This window comes from Mirounga leonina, unplaced genomic scaffold (assembly GCF_011800145.1).
Source record: "Mirounga leonina isolate KUSES-001 unplaced genomic scaffold, KU_Mleo_1.0 Mir_224, whole genome shotgun sequence".
In the NCBI taxonomy this organism is placed as follows: domain Eukaryota; kingdom Metazoa; phylum Chordata; class Mammalia; order Carnivora; family Phocidae; genus Mirounga; species Mirounga leonina.
The window spans coordinates 4,968,728-4,991,187 of NW_023270615.1; the positions used below are offsets into that span (position 1 = coordinate 4,968,728).

The following is a 22,460-nucleotide window of genomic DNA, read 5'->3' on the forward strand; positions in this document are numbered from 1 at the left end:
CAGAGGGTATTATTCTAAGCAAAATAAGTCAGTCCGAGAAAGACAAATACCGTATGATTTCATTCATATGTGGAATTTAAGAAACAAAACAGAGGATCATAAGGGAAGTGAAATAAAAAGCCAAAAACAGAGAGGGAGGCAAACCATAAGAGACTCTTAACTCTAGGGAACAAACTGAGGATTGCTGGAGGGGAGGTAATGGGGTAACTGGGTGATAGGAGATTAAGGAGGGCACTTGAACTAATGAGCACTGGGTGTTATATGCAACTGATGAATCACTAAACTCTACCTCTGGAACTAATAATACAGTATATGTTAATTAAATTGGAATTTAAGTAAAAAATTTTTAAAAAGGTGACTGGAAGAGGGAGAGCCACGGGGGACAAGTAATAACTTTCTGGCCATCCAGGAATAGGAAAGAGAAGCATGAAAGAGATTCTGAGCTTCAGCATAATCACTAGACTCCTCCACATCCAGAAGAATTAGAACTTCCACTAGCGCAGAACTGTGTGTTTAAAAACACCCAGAAGGGTGATGTGGTCCCTCTATAGCGCATGGCCAGGCACAAGCAATTGAACACTGTTTGGAGAAATGGATTGGCGGAGCGAGCAGTCTTGGCGGTCTGACTCCCACCAGGAGTTCTCCATGCCTTCCTGTTGGATATGTGTCATTATGGAGTTTGCTACTCTCAAACTTCTCAGTAAAGCTTTGGGCAAGAACCCAGGAGTGTTGCATGTATTTGCAGGAGTGCTAGGAATAAATAGAGTACCTAACAAGATTTCATGACTCTAATTAACCAGGAGATGTAAACAGGAGGGGATGGGCTGGAGAAGACTATCAAACAAGCTCCAGCTATGGCCCTGACCCAGAGGTTGCCCTGAGGGAAGGGCTGGGATGTGAGCAAGACAGATCCAAGCTTTGCCCTCAGTCAGTGCGCTGCCACACCCTGGCCCAAGCTAGATTAACTCCTTTTTCTCCTTTGCCCTCCATCCTCTGGCCGGAGCAATAGGAATACCAGATTCTTGTGACTTGTAATAAAGCAAGCCCATGCGCCAGAGAACCGGATTGTCGCCAGTCTCTGCAGTTCAAATATTCACTCACCCTGGCAGGGGTCATCAGCTTAATGAAAGTGACCAGTGTCATCTTGTTTCCTGACTTCAAATCCAGGATCCAGCCAAATCTAACTATTACTCGTAGCTCAAATATACCTTATACTTTCTTACCTCTTATCTTTTCTTCCATCACTTGGAAGGCCATACTCCATCTCAACCCTCCTTCTTTTTTTTGAAATAGTTCTCATCCATTAGTGATTAACTCAAATATGCCACCTTTTGGATAAAAATTTCCCTGCCAAAATAGCATTTCTTCTGTCCGCGAGAACAGTAGAACTCACATACTAGACCCATTATGGAGCATGCAGCTTGCTGATATTGAGCATCATTTAGTCCTCAAAATAACCACATAACCATGACACTATCTTTAGGCACACTTTACAAGTGAGGAAACCGAAGCACAGAGAGGTTAGGTCACTTTTCCACGGTCACTCAGCTAGGAAGTGGTTCTGCTGATTGATTATAAATATGCTACATATTAGCATTATGCTATGAGGAAAGAAAACTAGATTCTTTAATAAGGCTTTAAAAAATAAACTGATTAATATATTGGGATTGAAATCTTCTGGGTAATGGATACAGAATTACTAATTTTCACACCTTTCCTACGTCCAAATCTGGTCAAAAGTATAAGGCTTGAACTTTAATTTCAGGAAGTGGGCATGGTGGAAGTGTGTTGGAGACCGTTCTTTCAGGATCAAATCCAATGACTGTGTCTGAGCCCTGCCCCCCTCACCTGATGCCCGTTCCACTCATTCAGGGTCAAAATGGTCGGCACTGTAAATAGTCTTTGCGCATTACACAGAAGGCAGATCTACCCCACTTACTGTGGATTTACCTGAGCCCCTGGACTTGAATACCACAGTTGGGGATGTGCACATTCTTCTAGAGATAGGTTTCATGATGTCTGCCAGATTCCCCAACGTGTCTATAAATTACAAATATTAAGAATGGCTGCCACTGTTTGAGAGGCACCATAGAGGCAGAGTAGCTCCATGACTATGGGGGCAGAAGGAGCATTTCTGAAAAGATGAGAACCTGTGGTGGGATACAATATTGTTTGCTGGATACAAATAAAATTATTCCTTTTAGGGAGGGTGGGCTTCATGAGAGAGATTGTGCCTACACGTCGATGGCACCATTGTCCTTACAGTGTTAAAGCGGTTGGGAACTCAAGACACTTGCCCATTCCCAACCCCCCATCCCCAGCACTTGACAGTTTAGGAATCTAAGACTAAGATTAATAGAGTGACTCATCCAAAGCCACGAAGTTCAGGGCTGGGATCAACTAGAGTCCAGTGCTCATTCTCTTTCATGATCCCTCCCCCTTACTTCACAGAGAGAGCATCCTATTAAAATGTTGGCTTACAAGCAAGAGTCCACACAAAAACCCTACATCCATGCATGGTAGCAATGCTTTGTCATCTGGCTCCAGTGAATTCTAACACTTTCTCTTGTTTCCTTTCTACCCCAAATACCTCTGATTGCCACCCTCAGGACACCAGCAGGTAGAAAATGGTGTAAGTAGGAGAATTTACACACTGTGTATCTCATTTGAACCTCAAAACAAATGTACAGATGCAAAAAAAAAAAAAAAAAAGATAATCCTCATTATCCCCATATCAATACCTTAGTTTTAGGATAGTAGATATGGGGACCAAGGTCTTTGGGAGATCCAAAATGCAGGAAACATCCCCCTCCATTAATTGACCAGATATATTTATGGTATATTCTGCAGAGCAATTATAGAGACAGATGAATATTATTTCCATAACCATCTCTTCTGCCCAATGTATCTGAAAGCATGGAGAAGTTTTGCTCTTGACTGGGAGAAAACTGACGTGCAGAGAGCAGGTGATTTGTCCTTGCCCACATAAAAAGTAAGAATTTCTATTAAAGAGAACTATCACTCGATAGTGTAAAAATGTCTCTCCTAGTAAGGCATTCATCTTAACAAAATGTTACCATCATGAAACAGCATATGTAATTCATAGATTTTTTACAGGAGTTTCTGTATGTGCAAAGTAATATCTGATAGAATTTTCCCCCTTTTTAAAAAATAAAGAACTTTAAGAGCAGTGGGAGGGTTTTAATGATTATAGACTAGGCTTCCTATCGTCTTCAACCAAGAATATGCTCCATTTCCTAGTTGCTTGCCCTCTAAAAAATTCCATTTCTTAAGAAATCCAAGATACTTTAAGATCTAAAATAATGCTGAGTTTCAATCATTAGGAAATTACGTCTTCTCCTTATGAGAATTTTACTCTGGTAAACATCTCTTCTCAGAACTCTTCTTAAAGATCACTATCTTAATTAAGCTGAACAAAGAAATTGATGGCAGGTTGCATGCATTTTGCCCTTGGGATACTTCACCATTTTGAAGGAACCCCAGGGCAAATCTTGTGTGAAAAGATTAGAATTGAAGGAAAATTTACAAGTAACCAGTCTAATCTTCTACTCTGGGAAGGACTCCGATTTACAACACATCTGACGGAAAACCAAGCCGTATCTATTAGAATACGACCAATGCCAGGGAGCTCACTACCTCACAATGGTTTACACCTTTGTTCAGCAATTCTTATCATTTTATAGTTCTGATTTTGAATAAAAAATCTCCCTACTCTTAAGGTTGGCCCACATCTGACTTCTGAAGTGACACAGAGTCTCTTCCTTTATCACATGTCAATTCTGAAGACTTGATTCCTTGCTTCAAGCTTTTGTTCTTCATGTAAAACACCCTTAGTTTCTTTCCTTGGTCTTTGTATGCCTGGGGTTGAGATCCATCAATATCATCCTTCCTGAAGAAAGTCATTCTCCTCTCAATCTATTATAATTTACTAATCTCCTTTTTAAAAGGGGCACCTCAACATTTATGCATCTTTGGTAACTTTCCAAAGTTGTTGCTGCTGAGAAATGCCCTTGCTTTATAACTAGTCACTGTGCTTTTTTTCAGTGACATTAGGTCTGTTCTCTGAGGACCTACCTTTGCCAAGGTCTCATCATCCAGGTGATTCTTCTGAATCACATGTTGAAGTGCAAAATAAATTTTTTCCTGAAGCTTCTGGACCTTCCTTGGTTCTATCAGCCAGGCTCGGTCTGACAAAGGAAAAGAATTAGGTAAGAAGGGTAGGGAATGTAAGCTTTCACCTGCATATATAAGTGCTGAGTTTCAGACCCATTTCAATCACTTAGTTTTAGTTTGCTTCTGAAGACATATAGTTATTTACATAAAACACAAATATTTTATAAGAAATACCTGGATGACAGTAATGCTGGATACACACTGACCCCAGGAAAGGAGGATGGAGGGAAGGGCTCAATGGTTCTAATAAACATAGCGTGTTTCATATTATCTGTGACAATTTACATCTCTCTCTTTTTTGGGGGGACATATACTTAGATTCTTTCAATGTAGAAGTTAATGACTTGTGAAGAAAATGAATTATAGAAGAAAATCTATCACACAGGAATATTTTTGGTATTCAGGATCCCCCTTCCCATAAGCTAAGCTATAATGCAAAGCATAAACATGAATCAATTTCAAAAATTTAATCCTGTGTGCTCTTTTTGTACGTGGAATTTTTAAGTGGTGGATAGGATAATCCCTCCTTTCCTTTCTCCTATCCTACATTCTTTTCTTTTTTCCTTCCTATATCCCTCTCTTCACCACCCCCTTCCTTCCTTTCTTCCTAGAAGCTTTATACACTATGGTGATAAAATGCAGCCCAGCATCAATGCCTCAGGTTGGCGCTTCCATGAAGAGACATCTAGAGTCTCCAAATGCTGAACAAATACTCATGGAAAAGAACTTGGAAATGGTCCATCTGAACACAGTTCAGGTCAGGTGAGAAACTCAATTCTGTAATCCTAGACAGGGCAAGGACAAGTCTAGCCACCAGTTAAGCAAAACCCTTATGTAAGTGAGCACAAAAGCCTTCAGTGACAATTGTCAATCAGAATAAATTAGGTTTCCCTCCCTCTCTGTTCCCTAAACTATCTGGAGCTGAACAGACAGTGGCTTTTATGACAAGAACTGGGGGAGGGTGGGGTCTGGCATGAATAGAGCCGGCAGAGGCTGGACATCTGTCTTTCCTCTCTTTTTTGAATATGGCACTAGGCCTGCAGAAGCCCCTGAGTGTGGGTCTGCTACCAGGGCTGGAAGAGTCTCTGCTAGGCAGACTAAGCCAAATGTCATGCTTCCAAACTCAGCTCAGTTTGATGGCTACAGTACGTTCTTTTCAGAAAAAGGCTCCCAGTTCAGCTGATTTCTGATCCATAAACAACAGGCTTACCTTAAGTCTGGGGCAGTTATCTTCATGGATTGTTTAGGTTAGATATACCATGTCTTAAGTATTTGCTTCTAGGAATTTATGGACTTAACCATAGACATACCTAACAAGGACAGTACATTTTGCAACACTTTCTTTGAGCAAGCAGGAACCAGAATGGAACCGCTTCCCTCATCACAGACCCACAGGCCTAGAACGAGTCTTGTATTTAACTATTTTCCATGAAAACAGTCAAATGCAATGAGAAAATGGTGGGAGGAAAAGTATTTGGCAGGTGGTTTCTATCAGAAATAACTATTTCTTGTCACTTCTCCCCTTTATCTTTGTGCTTCCAGGCCTGGGAAATTTTGTAGGGTTCAAAACAAAACAAAAAACAAAAAAGGCCTAGAGGAACAACTTGATTGTAGACAGAGCCCCAGAAAAAACTGTTAGTAATAGCATGCCAAGTGATAATTTCCATTTTTGATAATGTGGTTAAATAAAAAACAAGCAAATTTGAAAATCTTCACAAAATTTAAAAATAAATAGTTAAGATAAAGCCTCACTGATAAAGAGTGTAGAGGCTGAGGGGCACCGGGTGGCTCAGTTGGTTAAGCGTCCGACTCTTGATTTCAGCTCAGGTCATTATCTCAGAGTCTTGAGATCAAGCCCCACGTCAGGCTCTGTGCCCAGCATGGAGCCTGCTTACGATTCTCTCTCTCCCTCTGCTCCTCCCTTTACCCCCTGCTCACTCTCTCTCAAAATAAAATAAAATTAAATAAAATAAAAGTGTAGAGACTGGTATTATTGGTAGATATAGCTGCAATGACATGTCAATGTGTGCAGTTACAGGTAAGATTAATTTCTTCCAGCCCCACTGAAAACTGTGTTAGGATGTAAGAAGAGCTCTCTTCTCTAAGATGAATTTTATAGAAAGAATGAGTCTCTTGGTCATAAAAATTATTAGGAATGTGTTCCAATAGAGAACTGTAAATGACACTGGCAATCCCTTCACCCAAAATCTAACCGAGCAGACAGCTGAGTGACTCTGAGTTCTCATTCTGGTTGAAGAAGGAGCCAAGTACTTATTAAGATTCTAGATATTTTCGAGCTGCTATATATTTTAAATAGCATTTCAATTGCTATGGTTCTGTTTGATCTATAAACATCACACCTTACTTTCTTTGAAAATTTTGGTATTTTATTACATTTTAGATCTAAACATGATCTTTATTTTTTTTGTCTAAGATTTATTTATTTTAGAGAGAGAGAGAGAGAGCGGGGCAGGGAGGGGCAGAGGGAGAGAACTGTAAGCAGACTCTGAGCTGAGCACAGAGCCCGATGTGGGGCTCAATCTCAGGACCTGGAGATCATGACCTGAACCGAAATCAAGAGTCGGATGCTTAACCAACTGAGCCACCCAGGCGCCCCATGATCTTTAATGAAGTCCAAACCTATTACTTTATAGATGAGGAGACTGAAGCTCAGGAGGGACGGGAGCAAGTGTTTAAAGTCACAGAGATAAATGATGACAGATCCCCGGATGGGAATGTCGGCTGCTACATCAGAGATTCTTCCTTTGCAGTCTTTAGTTGGAGTCATTTTTCCCTCTGCTGTTCTCACCTCCTTTCAAAGCCCCCAATATTGCTAATTTTGGTGGAAAAGCCAACAAAAGAGGTATTTAAAGAGGAGAGGGTGTACATGTTATTTCCTTTTGTCCTCACACTGGATCTTTCATTTAAATATATTTCTACTAAGTCTCACCTTACTGGACATTTGTTTTTGATGTCCTTTATTCTTAAAATTGAAACAGGACTTTGCTATAACTCAGGCTGCCATCCATCCTCATTAATCTGTTAAGGAATACTTTTGCTTATCTGAATCTGGAGTGACCCTTACCACATACCCTTCTCTTGCTTGTGGGGCAAAATGGCTCATATTTTAATTAATTTAAGGCTACTTTCCTTTGAATTGTCCAAAAATATCACAAGCTTGCTAAAGAAAATTTAAATTTCTCCTGAGGACGTAGGCTTGGGTAGGTGTAATCTATGTTAAAGATAGAAAAACTTTTTTTTTTTTTTTTTTTTAAAGACAGGACCTCAGACCTCCTTACCTGGAGATATCAGAACAGCAGATGAGAACAAAGCAATCTCCTCCTCAGTCAGCTGCAAGGAACATAAATTCTTTGCAAAGTCAAATGCTTCATTCACCAGGTCATCAGAACCTATAAAAGAAGGCAAATTAAATGAGAATACTTGAATGGAATGGGGCAATAGTAAGAAAAGCCCCATAATCCAAAGGGCATTCAGGGATTTAAACACTAGGCAAAAATATTTCCAAGTTCCTAATGATTACAGAATGAGGAAATTGGGCAACAATCTCGATCAAGTACTAAAAGTTAACATTACCAATGAGGGGCCAATGGGAATGGTGTGTGCCCACTGTAATATTCAACTGGGAATATATATACTAAATCTAATCTTGTAAGTTTGAAATTAGTTCCAACTAAAAAAAATTAAATAAGTGATCTGGGGATCCTTCAGGAGACAGCATTCAGAGAAAACTGAAAACATGGTGCATAACGGGCTAAGGGCCATCAGTCTTAGTGGCCCTGGAACCTGGCAGCATAGAATGCCCAGAGGCCTCAAACTGAGATGTTCAAAGCTTCTTATAGAACGAAGAGGAGGTAGCTTTCAAGTTGGTAACTTCCCTGAAAATCTTACAGAGGGGTAGGCATTCATTTATTTTTACCTTCTCCTGGATGCCTTGTAGGTCAGTTGCTTAGCAATGGTGAATTTTGGCAAAAGAATGCTTCATCCCTACACACTGATCCTCGGTAAATGTTTATTTTATGAGGCTGGAAATATACCCAAGTTGCTTGCCAAGGCTTTTCCTCCTTTCTTGAAAATCGAGCCTTGTAGACAACATGGATGTGTATCAGCTGCAGGAGGGAAACAGTACCAGCCGGACGGACTTGCTTTTTGGCCGCCGTATCAACTGACGGCACAGAAGGTGAAAGGGCATGGCCTTCTGTGGGGTCCGGGGGCCAGGGATGGAGCAAATGGCACTGCCAGTCGTTAAAGCCTTTCCTGGCATTGGCCCATCTATGCTCCCATTCTTACCTGCATCGCGTACTGATGCCTGGATGTGAATGATACCCAACACTTCCAAAGACTGACTCTGTGTGTGCCCACCCACAGGAATGGTCTGGGGATCCTTTGGGGGCAGGTCGGCACCCACTCTCCCTGTGCTCCCAGAACGTCATCAATTAATGGGAAGAAAGTCACCGCTGTGGGTGAGAAGCAAGTGAAGGAGCTCTTCTTCTCATTAAATATCTTAACTAATGATTGTACATTTACAGAAGACCCTTGAGAGATCACCCATGGACCACCAATGGTCTACCTAATATACTCTGTGAGGCAGTAAGCTAGAAGGGAAAATAAAAGCTGATCTTACAATGAATAATCTAGAATGTATCTCAGTTCTTTCAGAACCAGTCTTCGTTGATTTCTGAATGAGGTGTGGTTGATCTCAGTGGGGTCTGTGGTTCTCTCCCGCCTTTCACACTAGGATACACAACTGTAAGATCTGAAGGTTTAGATAAAACACTGGAGGCCCACCTAGTCCAGCCCTTATCAAATGAGATGCTAGTTCACATTCAAGAATCAAAGCATTCCATTTACCAACTTCGATCTGAGTGGAGAAACTGATGGCAGCTAAGAAAATTGTGTCACCATCAAAGGTAAACTCACCTAAGGCCTTGAACATCTGCATTCCTCCATATTTTCCTTCAAACAGAACAGTGTTGTTTAATGGGTTGAAGGCACGGCACATTCTCACTAAAACCACTTCCAAGCAACCTGTGAATAAAAAAATAAAGAAAATATGTATATACATGCAATAATAAAGAAGTTATTATTATACAAAGGCCACAAGACTCCAAAAAAACAAAACAAAACCTTGAGAAAACACACACACACACACACACGCAGACACACAGATGCACCCATTCAGAAATACCTCAAGATTCCTTCCCGAGTAAAAAATAAAGCTCTCTTCGTGCTTGTGTGAGGAATTAAAGATAACATAGACTGTAAAGGTGGCTAAAATGGAGGGCAGCAACTATATGTTTTTTGGGAAGCATACATATTTTTCTTTTTTTGCCTAATATTAAAGGTAGTTCCAACTCGTGAATTCACAAGGAGCTTTGAAGCAGGCAAGTCCAGCCTGTTCACTTTTGTAGACGTTTTGCTCTCGGCCACACATGCTCCCTGCCTCGGTTTCTACCATAGTCCTTGCATATTTCAGCACAGGATGACTTTACATAGCGACTCCTTCAGGGTGTTTCTGGAGGGCACCACTGACATCTGATGTCTTTGAAATGAAGTTTTCTTGGTCAAATGAGTTTTGGCAAAATGCTGAATATGATCTCACTTCGGAGAGTTATAATCAACATTGACAGGTCAAAGGCTTGGGGAAGCCTCAACATGAAGGAACTTGTTCAACCTTGCTGCTAGCATTTCTCTGACTTCCCTGTTAGCCCAGAGAGGCCAGGACCTTTGTCTGCAGACATACGTAGCTGTGGTTACTTTATTCACTATTATGTCTCCAGGACCTAGAAAAGTTCCTGGCACCTAGTAGGTGCTTACTAAATATCTATTTTATTTTTATTATTTTTTTAAAAGATTTATTTATTTATTTGAGAGAGAGGAAGAGAGTGCATGAGTGGGGGGAGGGGCAGAAGGAGACTCTCAAGCAGATTCCCTGCTGAGTGCGGAGCCCTACGCGCTGCTCCATCTCACGACCCATGAGACCGTGACCTGAGCTGAAACCGAGAGTCAGATACTTACCCGACTGAGCCACCCAGGCGCCCCTAAATATTTACTGAATTAGTTGCTGCCTTTGTTTTGCCCTCTGAACATTTACTGACGTTCTGAGGAACCACCATACGGGGATTTGACTACGCCCATGGTGTTCGCCAGGGTATCTGTGGTGTCTTTCTTATGTTGCCACTTAATATTTAGGTCTGTGTCTTATTTTCTTTGCTGATTTCTCTTTGCTTTCCCTCCTATGTCACCTAGCAGAGGGGCTCCCACAGAGAAGGGGATTTGTACATCTTAATTAAAACTGTGCTTTTCTGACAAAAACAATAACAGGTACCATTTATTATTTATAAGGTGGAAGGCACTTTCCTTGGCCCCTTACATTCGTTGTTTTATTTGCTCCTCACAATACCATTTCAGGTGAGTTTTATTAGCCCCCCCCTTTTTTTTAACGGGTGAGTTCCGGGAGGCCTAAGGAGGTTAAGTACCCTGCCCTTCATACTAGAGTCAACATTTTTACAGCAGGCAGAGATGTCAGGAGAGTATATGGTGCAGTGGTTCTCCAGTGGCAATCTATGGACTGGTTGTATCTGAGACTTAGAAATACAGTGACCTGGGTTCCCTTCTAGAAGATTCCGATCCATGGGCTTCGGACGATGCCTACGACTCAGAACCATCAGTAAGCCCCTCCGATGCTGCCAATGCAATTGTAAGTCTGGAATCCATCATTGCTACTCCATCGCTTTATTTTGCAAATGAGGGAACTGCCATCTAGAGAGGTGAGCGCAAGGTCACATATCAAATATGGCAGATTTTTTTTCTTTTTTCCCCAAAGAGAGTCACAAAAGTATCTTCCATCCCACATGCTTTTCAAGAGCCTTACCACTCCCTCATCAAGAAGGAGGATCCACATCTCCTACCCTAGAGTCCAGGTGGGCCGTCATGCTGCCTTGACTAATAGGGAGGGGTAGAAATAACACAGCTAAGCCAGGAAAATGCTCTGCACTCTGGCTTTGTTCTCTTGGAGGGCTAGCTTTTGAAACCTAGCAAGCATGCTATGAGAGGCTGTGGAGAGGCTGACGTGCCTGCATAGGAGCTGGGCTGCCGCCCAGAGCCTTGGCTGAACTCGGGACTCAACCAGCACACACTGCCAGCCATGTGAGGGGGTCCTGCTGCCCTCAGTCAAGTCGCCTCAGTGACCCCCACATGGAGCAAAAGACAAGCCATCCCTTGCTGAGCCCCACTCACAATGTAGTTTTGGGAGCAAAGTCAATGATGATTGTCGTTAGAACTAGGCTTCGGGGTCATTTGTACCCAGCAACAGATAACTGATAGACCAAGTTCATGTTCGAGTCAAGGTTTGTTTCATCTTTAATCATGTGGTAAAGCAGCGCAGCAACTTCTAACTATTCTACCTGGCCCAAGTTCAAATGGCAGCTTTGCCACATATTGGCTTTGTGATACTGAACGAAGCCCTTCACTTCTCTGAATCTTCCCGTCCTCCCATAAGATGGAAATAATACCAATGTCACCAAACTACATGAGATGGCGTGAGCAAACATGAACATATATAAAGTATGTTATGACACACACAAGTCTATATAATCATTACCATGGCCCAGGTCCATGGAGCTTAACAAACACCATGATGGTTCTTATTTTCTATTTTCAAAGGCGGACGGGGGTCAAGAAAGAAAATTTGTTTCCTGTTTGGGTAATAGCATCTGCGAAGTCACTCACGCACAGACTTTCCTAAGTGACTGTGTGTGAGTCAGAGAGCATGTGTGAGAGAAGCGGAGGGGAAGATTAGAGCTCAGGGAGTTTCTCCGGGTGTATACTGGCTGCAGGCTATCCTCATTAAAGTGATGGGAAATGACCTCAGAGGCAGCGTGCTGCTGGCCTGGATGTTTCCCCCCAACAGAAGGCAAGTAGCGCATTTCAGAGCCAGCTCAGCATTTCAGCCACCTTGACACGCTAATTACTCGCACTGCCTGTCAGGCTGGGTATCTCAACCTCCACAACTAACAGCTCTACTTTCAATAAGCAAAATTGTATTTGACTTCAAAGGGGAACTGAATGAGTATCAGGGCGTTTTTATTACCGAGAGTTTCCGCTGGGAGTTGGCGGACAGTGTGGGTGGTAAAAATGAACCCCATATTGGAAGGACGATTTTCCAGAACCAACACTGAGGGAAGGGTTGACCACATCCCGGTCTCCAACAGGCCCCCCCATGAATCCTCTTCTTGCTTACCTGACTTCAGAAGTAGAATTTGATCATTTTGACAGAGCTCCATGAAGCCTGTTATCCGCTTGGCGAACTCTACCACGTACTGGATAGCGTGCGTGATCTGGATGGCGCATTGCTGCCATAGCGCTTCCCTGGACTTCAAGAGAGAAAACACAGAATGTACATGGAGCAAAGAACAACGTGGAGAGTCCATGAAATAGGGTTTCCCTACGGTGCTTACCCAAGGGCAGAATGTACCCAGTTCCTTTAAAAGAGGTAGACGATATTTCCTAACACATTCTTTGGACCTGTTCGAACAATTGTCATACAATGTACTGAGACTAAAACAATGGAAGCATTGAAATAATATGTAAAGATAGAACTTTATAGTTTCTTTGCTCTTCTCCCCTCCTCTTCCCCTAAACAAGCTCAAGCTTAGTCCATTTTGGGAAAATAAACTCTCGCACTGAGGAGCAGTAATTTCGTTCCCAGGCTTTGATCCAGTCATGTTCATGGGCACCTAAATGAACACTAAACTTGTAAGATTTTTACATTGTGTTCTTTTTCCAGAACTTACGGAGAGTGCTGTTTGGTATAAAAAGAATTTCATGGGGAAAGACCTCAAATCAAATCACTCTCAAGTAATTTAGAATCTCTGAAATGTATTTTGATCCTTGCATTATTTTCCTTGGAACAGGAAACATCCAAGTGTGTGAATTCTGCTTTTTATTGATCATAACAATAATCATTTTTCTCATTTATGTAAGAGGGGTAAGATTTAATTGTCCCAGTGGAGAAAAATCAATATGTTATAATCATGCATTTATTCATTTACATATTTTTTTGTCTCATTTATATAAGAGGGGTAAGATTTAATTGTCTCATTTATATAAGAGGGGTAAGATTTAATTGTCCCAGTGGAGAAAAATCAATATGTTATAATCATACATTTATGCATTTACATATTTTTTTTAGATTTTATTTTTAAGTAATCTCTACACCTGACGTGGGACTCAAACTCACAATCCCGAGATCAAGATCATGATCCTGAGATCAAGCATGCTCTACTGAATGACCAAGCCAGGAGACCCGCATATGTTAAGATATAGACACATCTTTGTATTTTGTTTAAAATTTCATTTACTGGTAGATCTTGTAATTGTGGATCTCAATCCCAAAGGAAAGTAATGTGACTATATAACAGTAGCAAATTCCTTCTCTTAAAAACTTCTCAAATGGATACAAAGTAATAATAATAATAATAAATAATAATAATATGAGGTGAGTTATCCTCCTTTTTAACATTTAGGGTAAGAAAAAACATTTAGGATGCTTTATTGCCTATCTCTGTAGTGTAAATTTGCAACTATTATTATTGCTACAATTTCCCAATTGTTTCTCTTCCTTGCCTGGCCCCCAGAAGCCATCATGAGAAGTCCTAAAGTCGTCTGATGTGGACGTAGTCTCCCTGGTCCCTCAAATAGGGCAGTGTTTTTTAATTGGGGCAGTTTTGCCTCCCAGGGAGCATTTGGCAATATCTGGAGACACCTGATTGTCACACCTGTGTGAGGGGATTGCTAGTGGCATCTGGTGGGTAGAGACCAGGGATGATGTGCAGGACAGTCCCTGCACAAAGAATTATCCAACCCCCATGTCAGTGATGCCGAGGTTAGAGAAAGCCAGAAATAGAGAAAGCCCAGGAAAAACAGTCTCCTATTTTCTCAGAGTACCTTGCTTTGATACGCTTTAATTTCTTCATAGGTGTGGGTCTGCCACGCCAGCTGGTGTAGCTCCTCCATGGTGTACTGACATGTCTCCAGATGGGACTTAATGATGTTCTGTGCAATTCGATCTGTGAGAAGGAATACCAGTTTGAGGGTTTATGAATAAATTCCCGCTCTGCAAATAAACTAGCTGTTAATGTTTACTACAGGAATCCCTTTGGAGACACTCCAATTGTATTAGTGTCTTTAACACTACTACCCACCTATGTATCTCCTAACTATTGTCTTTTTTTCAATTTTAATTTTTTTTTAAAGATTTTATTTATTTGAGACAGAGAGAGAGAGAGAGAGCATGCGCACAGTGGGGGGAAGGACAGAGGGAGAAGCAGACTCCCCATTGAGCAGAGAGCCAGATGTGGGACTTGATCCCAGGACCCTGAGATCATGACCTGAGCTTAAGGCAGATGCTTAACTGACTGAGCCACCCAGTCGCCCCTCAATTTCCAGTCTTTTAATCAAAATTTGCTGCCTTTTTCTCCCCCTTTTGGTCACAAACCTGGGGCTTTACAAGTTGTAAAATGTTCAAATAGTTATTTTTAAAATAAATACAAATGACTATATTTCCTGCTTCTTGGCCTAGAAGACCACTAACACTCTTGACATTTGTACTCCAAAGACTTTAAAATGTTTTGAAAATCACTAGACTCCCACTGTTTATGTTAGAATGGGGGAATTTAAATATAACTCTATTGGCTTATATTTTTAAAGAGAGGATAAAACAATACTCTAAAAAGATAAGTTCTCTACAGAGGAAAGAGAAGAGAGTAGAAGGACAGGGTAGAGGCTAGATGCTCTGATATTATTTTTGTAGATTTGACTTTGGAACCATATAAATATCTTACATGATAAATAATGGGAGAGGGAATATAAATGAGATGGTATTGACTCATGAGGTGATAATTATTGAAGTTGGGTCACAGTGACCATTACATTCTCCTTTCTAATTTTTTGTAAGATGAAATTTCTCTTTAAAAAGGTTAAAATGAGAAAATGATTACATTCATAAAAAAGTAGGAACAAACAAAATCAGTCTTTCGGGGCCATTCATCTCAAATGAATTGTATTTGATATTGTATCTTAAATACTGAACATTCTGGGTTTGGAGGTATGGAAGTTGAACAATAGAACCAGACATAACAGATCTCCTTAAGAACCTGCAATGAGTCCCCTAAAGTTAGATAGAGTAGGCAGGAGGTTCCCTCAAAATCCCCTCAGCTATTTGAACATATGAATAGTGTGAGATCTTGGGAACCAAAGTACACAGGGATTCTGTATGGGCAGGATGAGTAGAATGAAGATGACCAAATCTTTTTTCTGTTCTTGGCTCATACAGAAATAGAATTTTTCTAGTGTTTCAGGTTATGCAATTTCAAATGCAATTTCTGTTCTAAATAGCCATATTTCAGTCCTACAGGATAACGCCCAAAGTGGTGCCGAGGTACCTTCTTTTTACCTCGCTAAGCTTCTGGTATATGTGGCGTGAAATATATTGAGTTTTGGTGTAGAGAATAGAAACATGTAAGCTTGTGCCTCCAATGAGCTTGCCAAATAAAAAATCTTGTATAGCTCATTGCCTGGTACATTATAAACACTGAATAAATGCTAGCCACAGTGATCATTATTGGGACACTCTATAGGATTTGTCATCAGGGAAGCAATGTGATGTCTCCAACGGACACAAAACAGGGATATTTAATTTTGCAATCAGTGCTACTGAAGGAAGATATTTCAATATTTATTAGAGTTTTTCAATAAGAACCATTAAGTGCTAGATGTTGAAGATGCTACAAAATGCTAAATTATGATTATAGTTATGCTCTATTGGATTCAGCATTGAGCTGAATGAATTTCTAGACTCTCACTGCTCATCAAATTCTAAAATCCTTCCTTTAAAAATCCTATATTCAAAATTTTATTGAATATCCTATGTTGTAAAAAAAAAAAAAGGGCAGGAATTACTTTATACATCATATTAAAATAGATTGGTATGTCATGGTTCATCATTTTTCAATTTCACTTGGGCAGTCTAATTACTTAGAATCTAAAAAAAAACATATCTCTTCCTAAGTATATAATGAAAACATAAGATTTCTATGGCTTTCTAGTTTTCAAACCTTTATCTTCTTGGTATAGTCTGTGTTCATCTTCAAAGATATGCTGATTTGTCAGTAAGTTACAGGCTTCAGGGTTTACAAGCAAAACTAGAAGGGCCACTCAAAACTGCATTATGAAAAACACTTCATCTGTCCCTTTATGCCATCTCCTGGGAACTCCTGGCCAAGGTTTAAAAAATCTCTAGCAGGGGCGCCTGGGTGGCTCAGTCGTTAAGCGTCTGCCTTCAGCTCGGGTCATGATCTCAGGGTCCTGGGATCGAGCCCCACATCGGGAGGCCTGCTTCTCCCTCTCCCACTCCCCCTGCTTGTAGTCCCTCTCTTGCTGTGTCTCTCTCTGTCAAATAAATAAAATCTTTAAAAAATAAAAAAAATAAAAAATAAATAAAAAATCTCTAGCCTTCTGCCACCAAAGCTTGGGGTCCTATAGGGCATAAGGAGAGGTGGGCATAATAAATACACAGACAGGTGAAGCAAAATTGGAAGTAAAATCCACACGCATGCTTTAGGACTCAGCTCAGAGGTCCACTCCCTGTGGAGTTTTCCCTGCTTCTCTGTGACCTCAGGTAGAGGGGTCGGCCGCTGTTACACTCCAGTCTACGTCCGACTGAGCCCTTATTCCGCTCAGACTTGCATTGTGCTTATTTGTGGGGATCCGTTTGTTCCATACCCTTCAAGGTTGTGTGTGTGCTTTTCAAGAACTGGACTGCAGAGCCCAGCATAGTGCCTTCGTATATTCATTCAACAAAAGCTATTATATGCCAGGTTAAGGTACAGACTTTTTTTAAAAATGACATTGTCTTTTTTTAAAGGGTCTTACAGTCTCATATATCATATCAGATATCATATCATGACATACTAAATGCCCTTGAGTTATTGTGGGAGCCCAAAGAAGAACGTATCTAACTCAGTCTGGGGGAGGCAGAAAAAGAACCAGAGAGAAGAAGCCTGTTGGTCTGAGTCTGAGCGGGGACTCGTCACGTGGCGAAGAGAGAGGTACACCTCAGGTAGAGGGACTGACCTTACAAGGGCACAGACAGACAGCTATTAGGCGCTAGATAATTTCTGCTCTTTATAAGCCTCACCTTTTACAACCAATTTCCCTTTTACTGAGGGAAAGAGTGAGTGACTCTAGAGCCATTTTTATAGAGCCAGCAAATGGTGATTTGAAATCAGGGCTGTCCTTTCTGGCCAGAACTCTGTTGTGCGGGCAGCATAGAGTGTGTGGAGGGATGGGAGAAATGAGACCGGGGATGGAAACTGGCACCAGAGACCCAATAGCTGAGCAAGCCAGGCCGAGGAACATGGGTCTTTTATCATTAGGCAGCTGGGAGCTGGGGGGGGGGGGGGGGGGCGCTGTGGAGCTGGAGAGTGACCCCGTCGGGTTTTTGTTTTACAAAGGTGACCTTAGCCAGGACAAAGAAGATGAAGGGGCATGAGGGAGTACCCGAGATTAATCAGGCTGGGGTGTGAAGTCAAGCAAGATAGGAGGAGGCTCTGGATTCAAGACAGTTCTGAAGCGGGATGCCCAGGACCAGCATGTGTGGCAGTGAGAGACAGAGAGCATTAAATATGGAAGGTGCTCAACCAATGTTGAGTTAGTAAAAGTAATACTGAAAATGTCCGCCCGTCCGTCCGTCCATCCATCCACCCACCCACCTATTCTTCCATTTTCTGGAATCCACAAAGGATTTTGGAAAGCTTATACTGTCCTGTGTTAGATGATCTTAAAGCCTAAGCACTCGCCAATGGCTTTGAGGTCAAGCATGGAACGTGCACTATTATTTCCCACACCCTTGTGGCGAGAAATAAAAGGTAAACGTCTGTTTGACGTTAAGAGTTATAAATATCAACAAAGGCGAAGCAGCTGCGAGTGGCCCTTCTCCACGTTCTCCCACGAGTCTGCCATGCAAAGGTGAGCTGCAGGTCAATAAACCACAGGATAAAGCTAGACTTGGGCCCCTGGGAGCAGGGCTTGAGGGCTCATTCTGTCCATTCGAAAGATGCACGGCCATCAGAGGAGATGGTCTGCCTGCACTGAGAGTCTGCGGTTGTGAAAAGGGGAGAAGGATTTAAGAAGAAGGGACAAAGGGAGCAACAAAGAATGCAGTATGCAAAGTTCCTGCTAGGAGCCAAAGGAACTTTCAAGAGTCCTTGCCTGGAAAAATAGAAAAGGTAATAATAGTACACTCAGTCCTCTCCAGGGACCGACGGCATGAGAAGTCCAGACAAAGAGACTGAGGTAAACGAGCAGAGGATATGGAATCTTTCTGGGCAATCGCACACCCTTCATCCGTTTCCTGGACTTGGATTGCACTTGCTGGTCAGAGCCTAGTTTTCATCAGATTCTTTAACCAGCTTGGGCTGCGGACGGCACACGTCCAAGTGGGAGCCCACCGCACTGTGCTGGGATGAAGGCTTCAACGGGACTATGGCCCAGATGGCTGACAGAGGGGAAGGTCTCCTGCCCTCAGGGGCAATGTCCATGAACCCTACCCTGTTCTCCCTGAGATCAGGGATGAGGCTAGAAGTTTCTTAAGTGGCTATAAAGACGTAGCTACATTGTCTCAGGAGTTAAGACTAGGTATATGTTCAGTGGGAGAGAGGTTTGTCCAGTTCACTAAGAGTACGGGAGCTGCTTTGATAGCTAATAAAATGATGTCAAGGAACGAGAAAAACAATCTTAAATGCTCCGTCTAGTCATTTCTTTTCAATCACGATGAGGTAAAATGCAAACACTGATGCCGCGAAGAAAAACCGGGTGTGTAATTACAGGTTAATGTCAAGTCCATGAGCCTTATTTTCTATTTGTTAATTTCACGAGCAACGTCTAGCTCTCGCTTTATCTCCACACCCCTCTCTCCCAATAAAATTGCTGTTTTGCTTTTGGACTTTGACCCTGATACTTTTCTTGAGGGAAGGCTTGTTGGAACATAAGACTTACAACCGACTAGCAAAGTTTGTAACTCCTCGTATTAAGTGACTTTATGAGACAGAAACATCCAAGTATAAGAATAATACTAGAAATCTTTAAAATAATTGATACAGGGATATGTTTATGGCACAGACTGTGGCTAACAGACTGTACTTACCTCCAAACTCACTAAGTTGTATATTTAATGATATGCATAGCTTTTTGTACGCCAATCATATCCCAATAAAGAGGCTTAGGAAATAACTGATATAAAGCAAATACACTTGATCATTTTTGATGGAAAAAAAACCTAAAAAATATTGTTAAAATTGTCACACTTCCCTGGAACTCTTAGGGGTAATCTTAAATCCACTTACGATGTGGGCAATAAGAGAAAAATTAAATTTTCGAAGGGAAAGCTAGAATAAAATTGATGGTAATTCTCAAGTGTGTGCAAAAATTATAGAACCCTGGGGCTGGAACTAACCTCCTTCTTCCATTTCCAAATGGACTGTATCTAAATAATGTCAGAAGTGAACTGGCTCCCTCTTCTCTGAGACTTAAAGGACTTCCACACCCCTCCCCCATCCTCATCAATCTTCATTGTGATCTGTTGAATAAATCTAAGAAGTCGGAAAAGAGTCCTTCCTTAACGCATTTAGAGATGGTTGAAATGTATATGATAAAGTTCACAAAGGTAAATGGAGTTTTAAAGATCAGTCATATCACACAATGTAAAAATAACATTTTGAAGTAACCCTTAAAGAAATACATGAAAAATAATTTTGCGTACGTACTGATCCGCAGAGCAAAGCGAAGTTTGGAAACAAATCATCCAAATTACCTAATTCTATGTAGAAAAAAAGACTACGTGTGTATATTTCGGTGAGAAATAAGTAAACTGACAAGCAAGGTGACAATTTCTTGTTTATAACTGTAATGCTATAAAATGAGGACCAGCTTGCAGCTTCTAAAATAGCAAGTGACCTTCTGCAGCTCTGATTTCAACCACTCAGCGGGTTTTTTCCACCAAAGGGGCTTATTTTAGCTCTCACTAGACATTTCAGCAAATGGTGCTCTCCAAAGGCTGCAGCATCTCTGACATGGATTACACAGGTGGTTTCATTAGAATCCCACATCCTGGGAGCGGGGAAAGTTGAGTATATCTTTAAAAACTGCTGCTTTCCATGCTATTACCAAGAGCACCCGTGGCCCAACTGTACCAAGGCGAGAGAAAGCTGAGACCCCAGCTATATATAGCACTCGAGGGGGGTTGCATCTGAACTTCCTAATTCTTTCTCCTCCCCCTCCTTTTTTATTTTTTTCATAAGAAAGGATGGTTTCTTCTTGGTGAACTATACCCTCTGTTCATTTTCCTCCACAAGGGATTTCTTTTAAACTCGGAAGTATTCTCCCTAAAATACTATTTAGTTCAGCCTCAATCAAAATGATTAATGAATTTTTAATTTATCGCTTGCCTTAAGGATCTAGAGAACCACTCAGTTCTCTGTTTCGTTTGTACTACTGGTGTGAAAGTGGAATTCTTAGGGGATTCACTTTGAATTAATGCCAGGATATCTCTACGGACTTGCTCGAGGCAAGTTTTAAGTGCCTGCATTAGGTTTTCAGAGTATCAAGATTCCTCAGAATCCAGGCTCTGAGGCAGTAACTATATTAGAACGACTGGCTGAAAGGTGAAACATTTAACCAAGTGCACATTTTTGTCATTTTGACCGTAGACTACTAGTTTTGTAAGTTTCCTGTCATTAAATGGAACAGGTGCACTGGTTAGGGTGTAATAGGTGACTGTCAGGGAGGAGAGTGTCAATTTCAAGACCTTTCTGATTTTTCCAATCTCTATTTGGAGACTGTTATTTTTTAGGCATAAATAGAACTGTCCTGTTAGCATAAAAACATCAATAACATTTAAGCTTAAAACAGCCACCTATTAGTGATGCATAGCCTCAATAGGAAAGTCATATGTTTTTAGCATTTAAGTTTCTCCAATTCTTTTAAGAAGGAGTTGGGGAGCATAAATAGCCTATAACTCCTTTGTTGGCTCAGTTTCATGGTCTAACCACCCATTACTCCCTCACCAGTGAATTAAGATAGCTTCTGATCTCCTTTTCATACAAATTCTATTGCTGATTATTATATCAGAAAACGATATAACAGATTTTTACTTCATGTAGACCTGAACCAAAATGTTCTTAGAATTCTTCAGAAAAATTATATTAAACAAATATGAGATTATGTAATTAACTATAAAAAATGACGAAAAGGTGATCAACACAGTTCAATGAAATATGAACACAGAGAAAAACAATGAAAAAATTAGATTACTATTACTACAAGTAATAATAATATCTAGGCAAAGACTGAGTGAATGGATGGTTAATAAAAATGGTGACTATTTTCTCAAATTTTAGGAAGCTCAGGTAAGGCACTTTATTTAAAAAAAAATTTTTTTTTAAGATTTTATTTATTTGAGAGAGAGTGAGAGAGATCACAGAAGGAGAGGGAATGGGAGAAGCAGGCCTCTCGCTGAGCAGGGAGCCCGATGTGGGGCTCGATCCCAGGACCCTGGGATCATGACCTGAGCTGAAGGCAGACGCTTAACCGACTGAGCCATCCAAATGCCCCAAAGAGCACTTTAAATAGAAGGTAAGAAAGCACAATGTAAAGCAGAAAGAAAAACTGAAAGAATCTATATTAGCATTTGTGTCTAAGCAGAGTATAAGCCAAACAAAAAAGCATCACAAAGCAGCAAAACAGATGAACCATCTAAGAGGGTGCTTTCTTCCTTAATACTTTAATAATGGAAAGCCATTTGAGATCACAAGTGTTTTGTTTTACTGTGATAATGTATATGTCTAACTTCTGGGAAATTACAGTTCCCTTTCTTCAACTAGTTAATAACACTGAGAAAGAATCTTTTATGAAAACATTACATTTCAAAGTTAACTTTCATAGTGAAAGACCTCCTTCACAGAACAATCAGGAAACATCAACTTACTTCAATGTCCTGGAACTAATGAGTTCAAAGGGAGCTATCTTGTAAGACAGAGGAAGCCAACATGGACCCCTTCAGATTTTTACTTTGTGCCCTTTGGGAAGTCACTTAACATCTTAAAGTCCTAGTGTCTTTGGGTTTGATTTTCTATCTACAGAAGGATTTGGCAGGAGAGACATCTTCTAAGGGCTATGTGAAACATGGCTAC

At 41.0% G+C, this 22,460-nt stretch overlaps 1 protein-coding gene across 1 annotated transcript in view; it reads right to left on the reverse strand.

Moving 5' to 3' along the window:
- Window positions 1-22,460, reverse strand: part of RORB (RAR related orphan receptor B) — a 67,310-nt gene that overhangs the window by 22,474 nt on the left and 22,376 nt on the right. The window contains exons 4-8 of the mRNA XM_035028965.1: window positions 14,161-14,282; window positions 12,455-12,587; window positions 9,133-9,240; window positions 7,494-7,604; window positions 4,096-4,208 (exon numbers count right to left, since the gene is read on the reverse strand). Of these exons, the coding sequence (XP_034884856.1) occupies window positions 4,096-4,208; window positions 7,494-7,604; window positions 9,133-9,240; window positions 12,455-12,587; window positions 14,161-14,282 (587 nt within the window). The remainder of the gene's footprint in view (window positions 1-4,095; window positions 4,209-7,493; window positions 7,605-9,132; window positions 9,241-12,454; window positions 12,588-14,160; window positions 14,283-22,460) is intronic.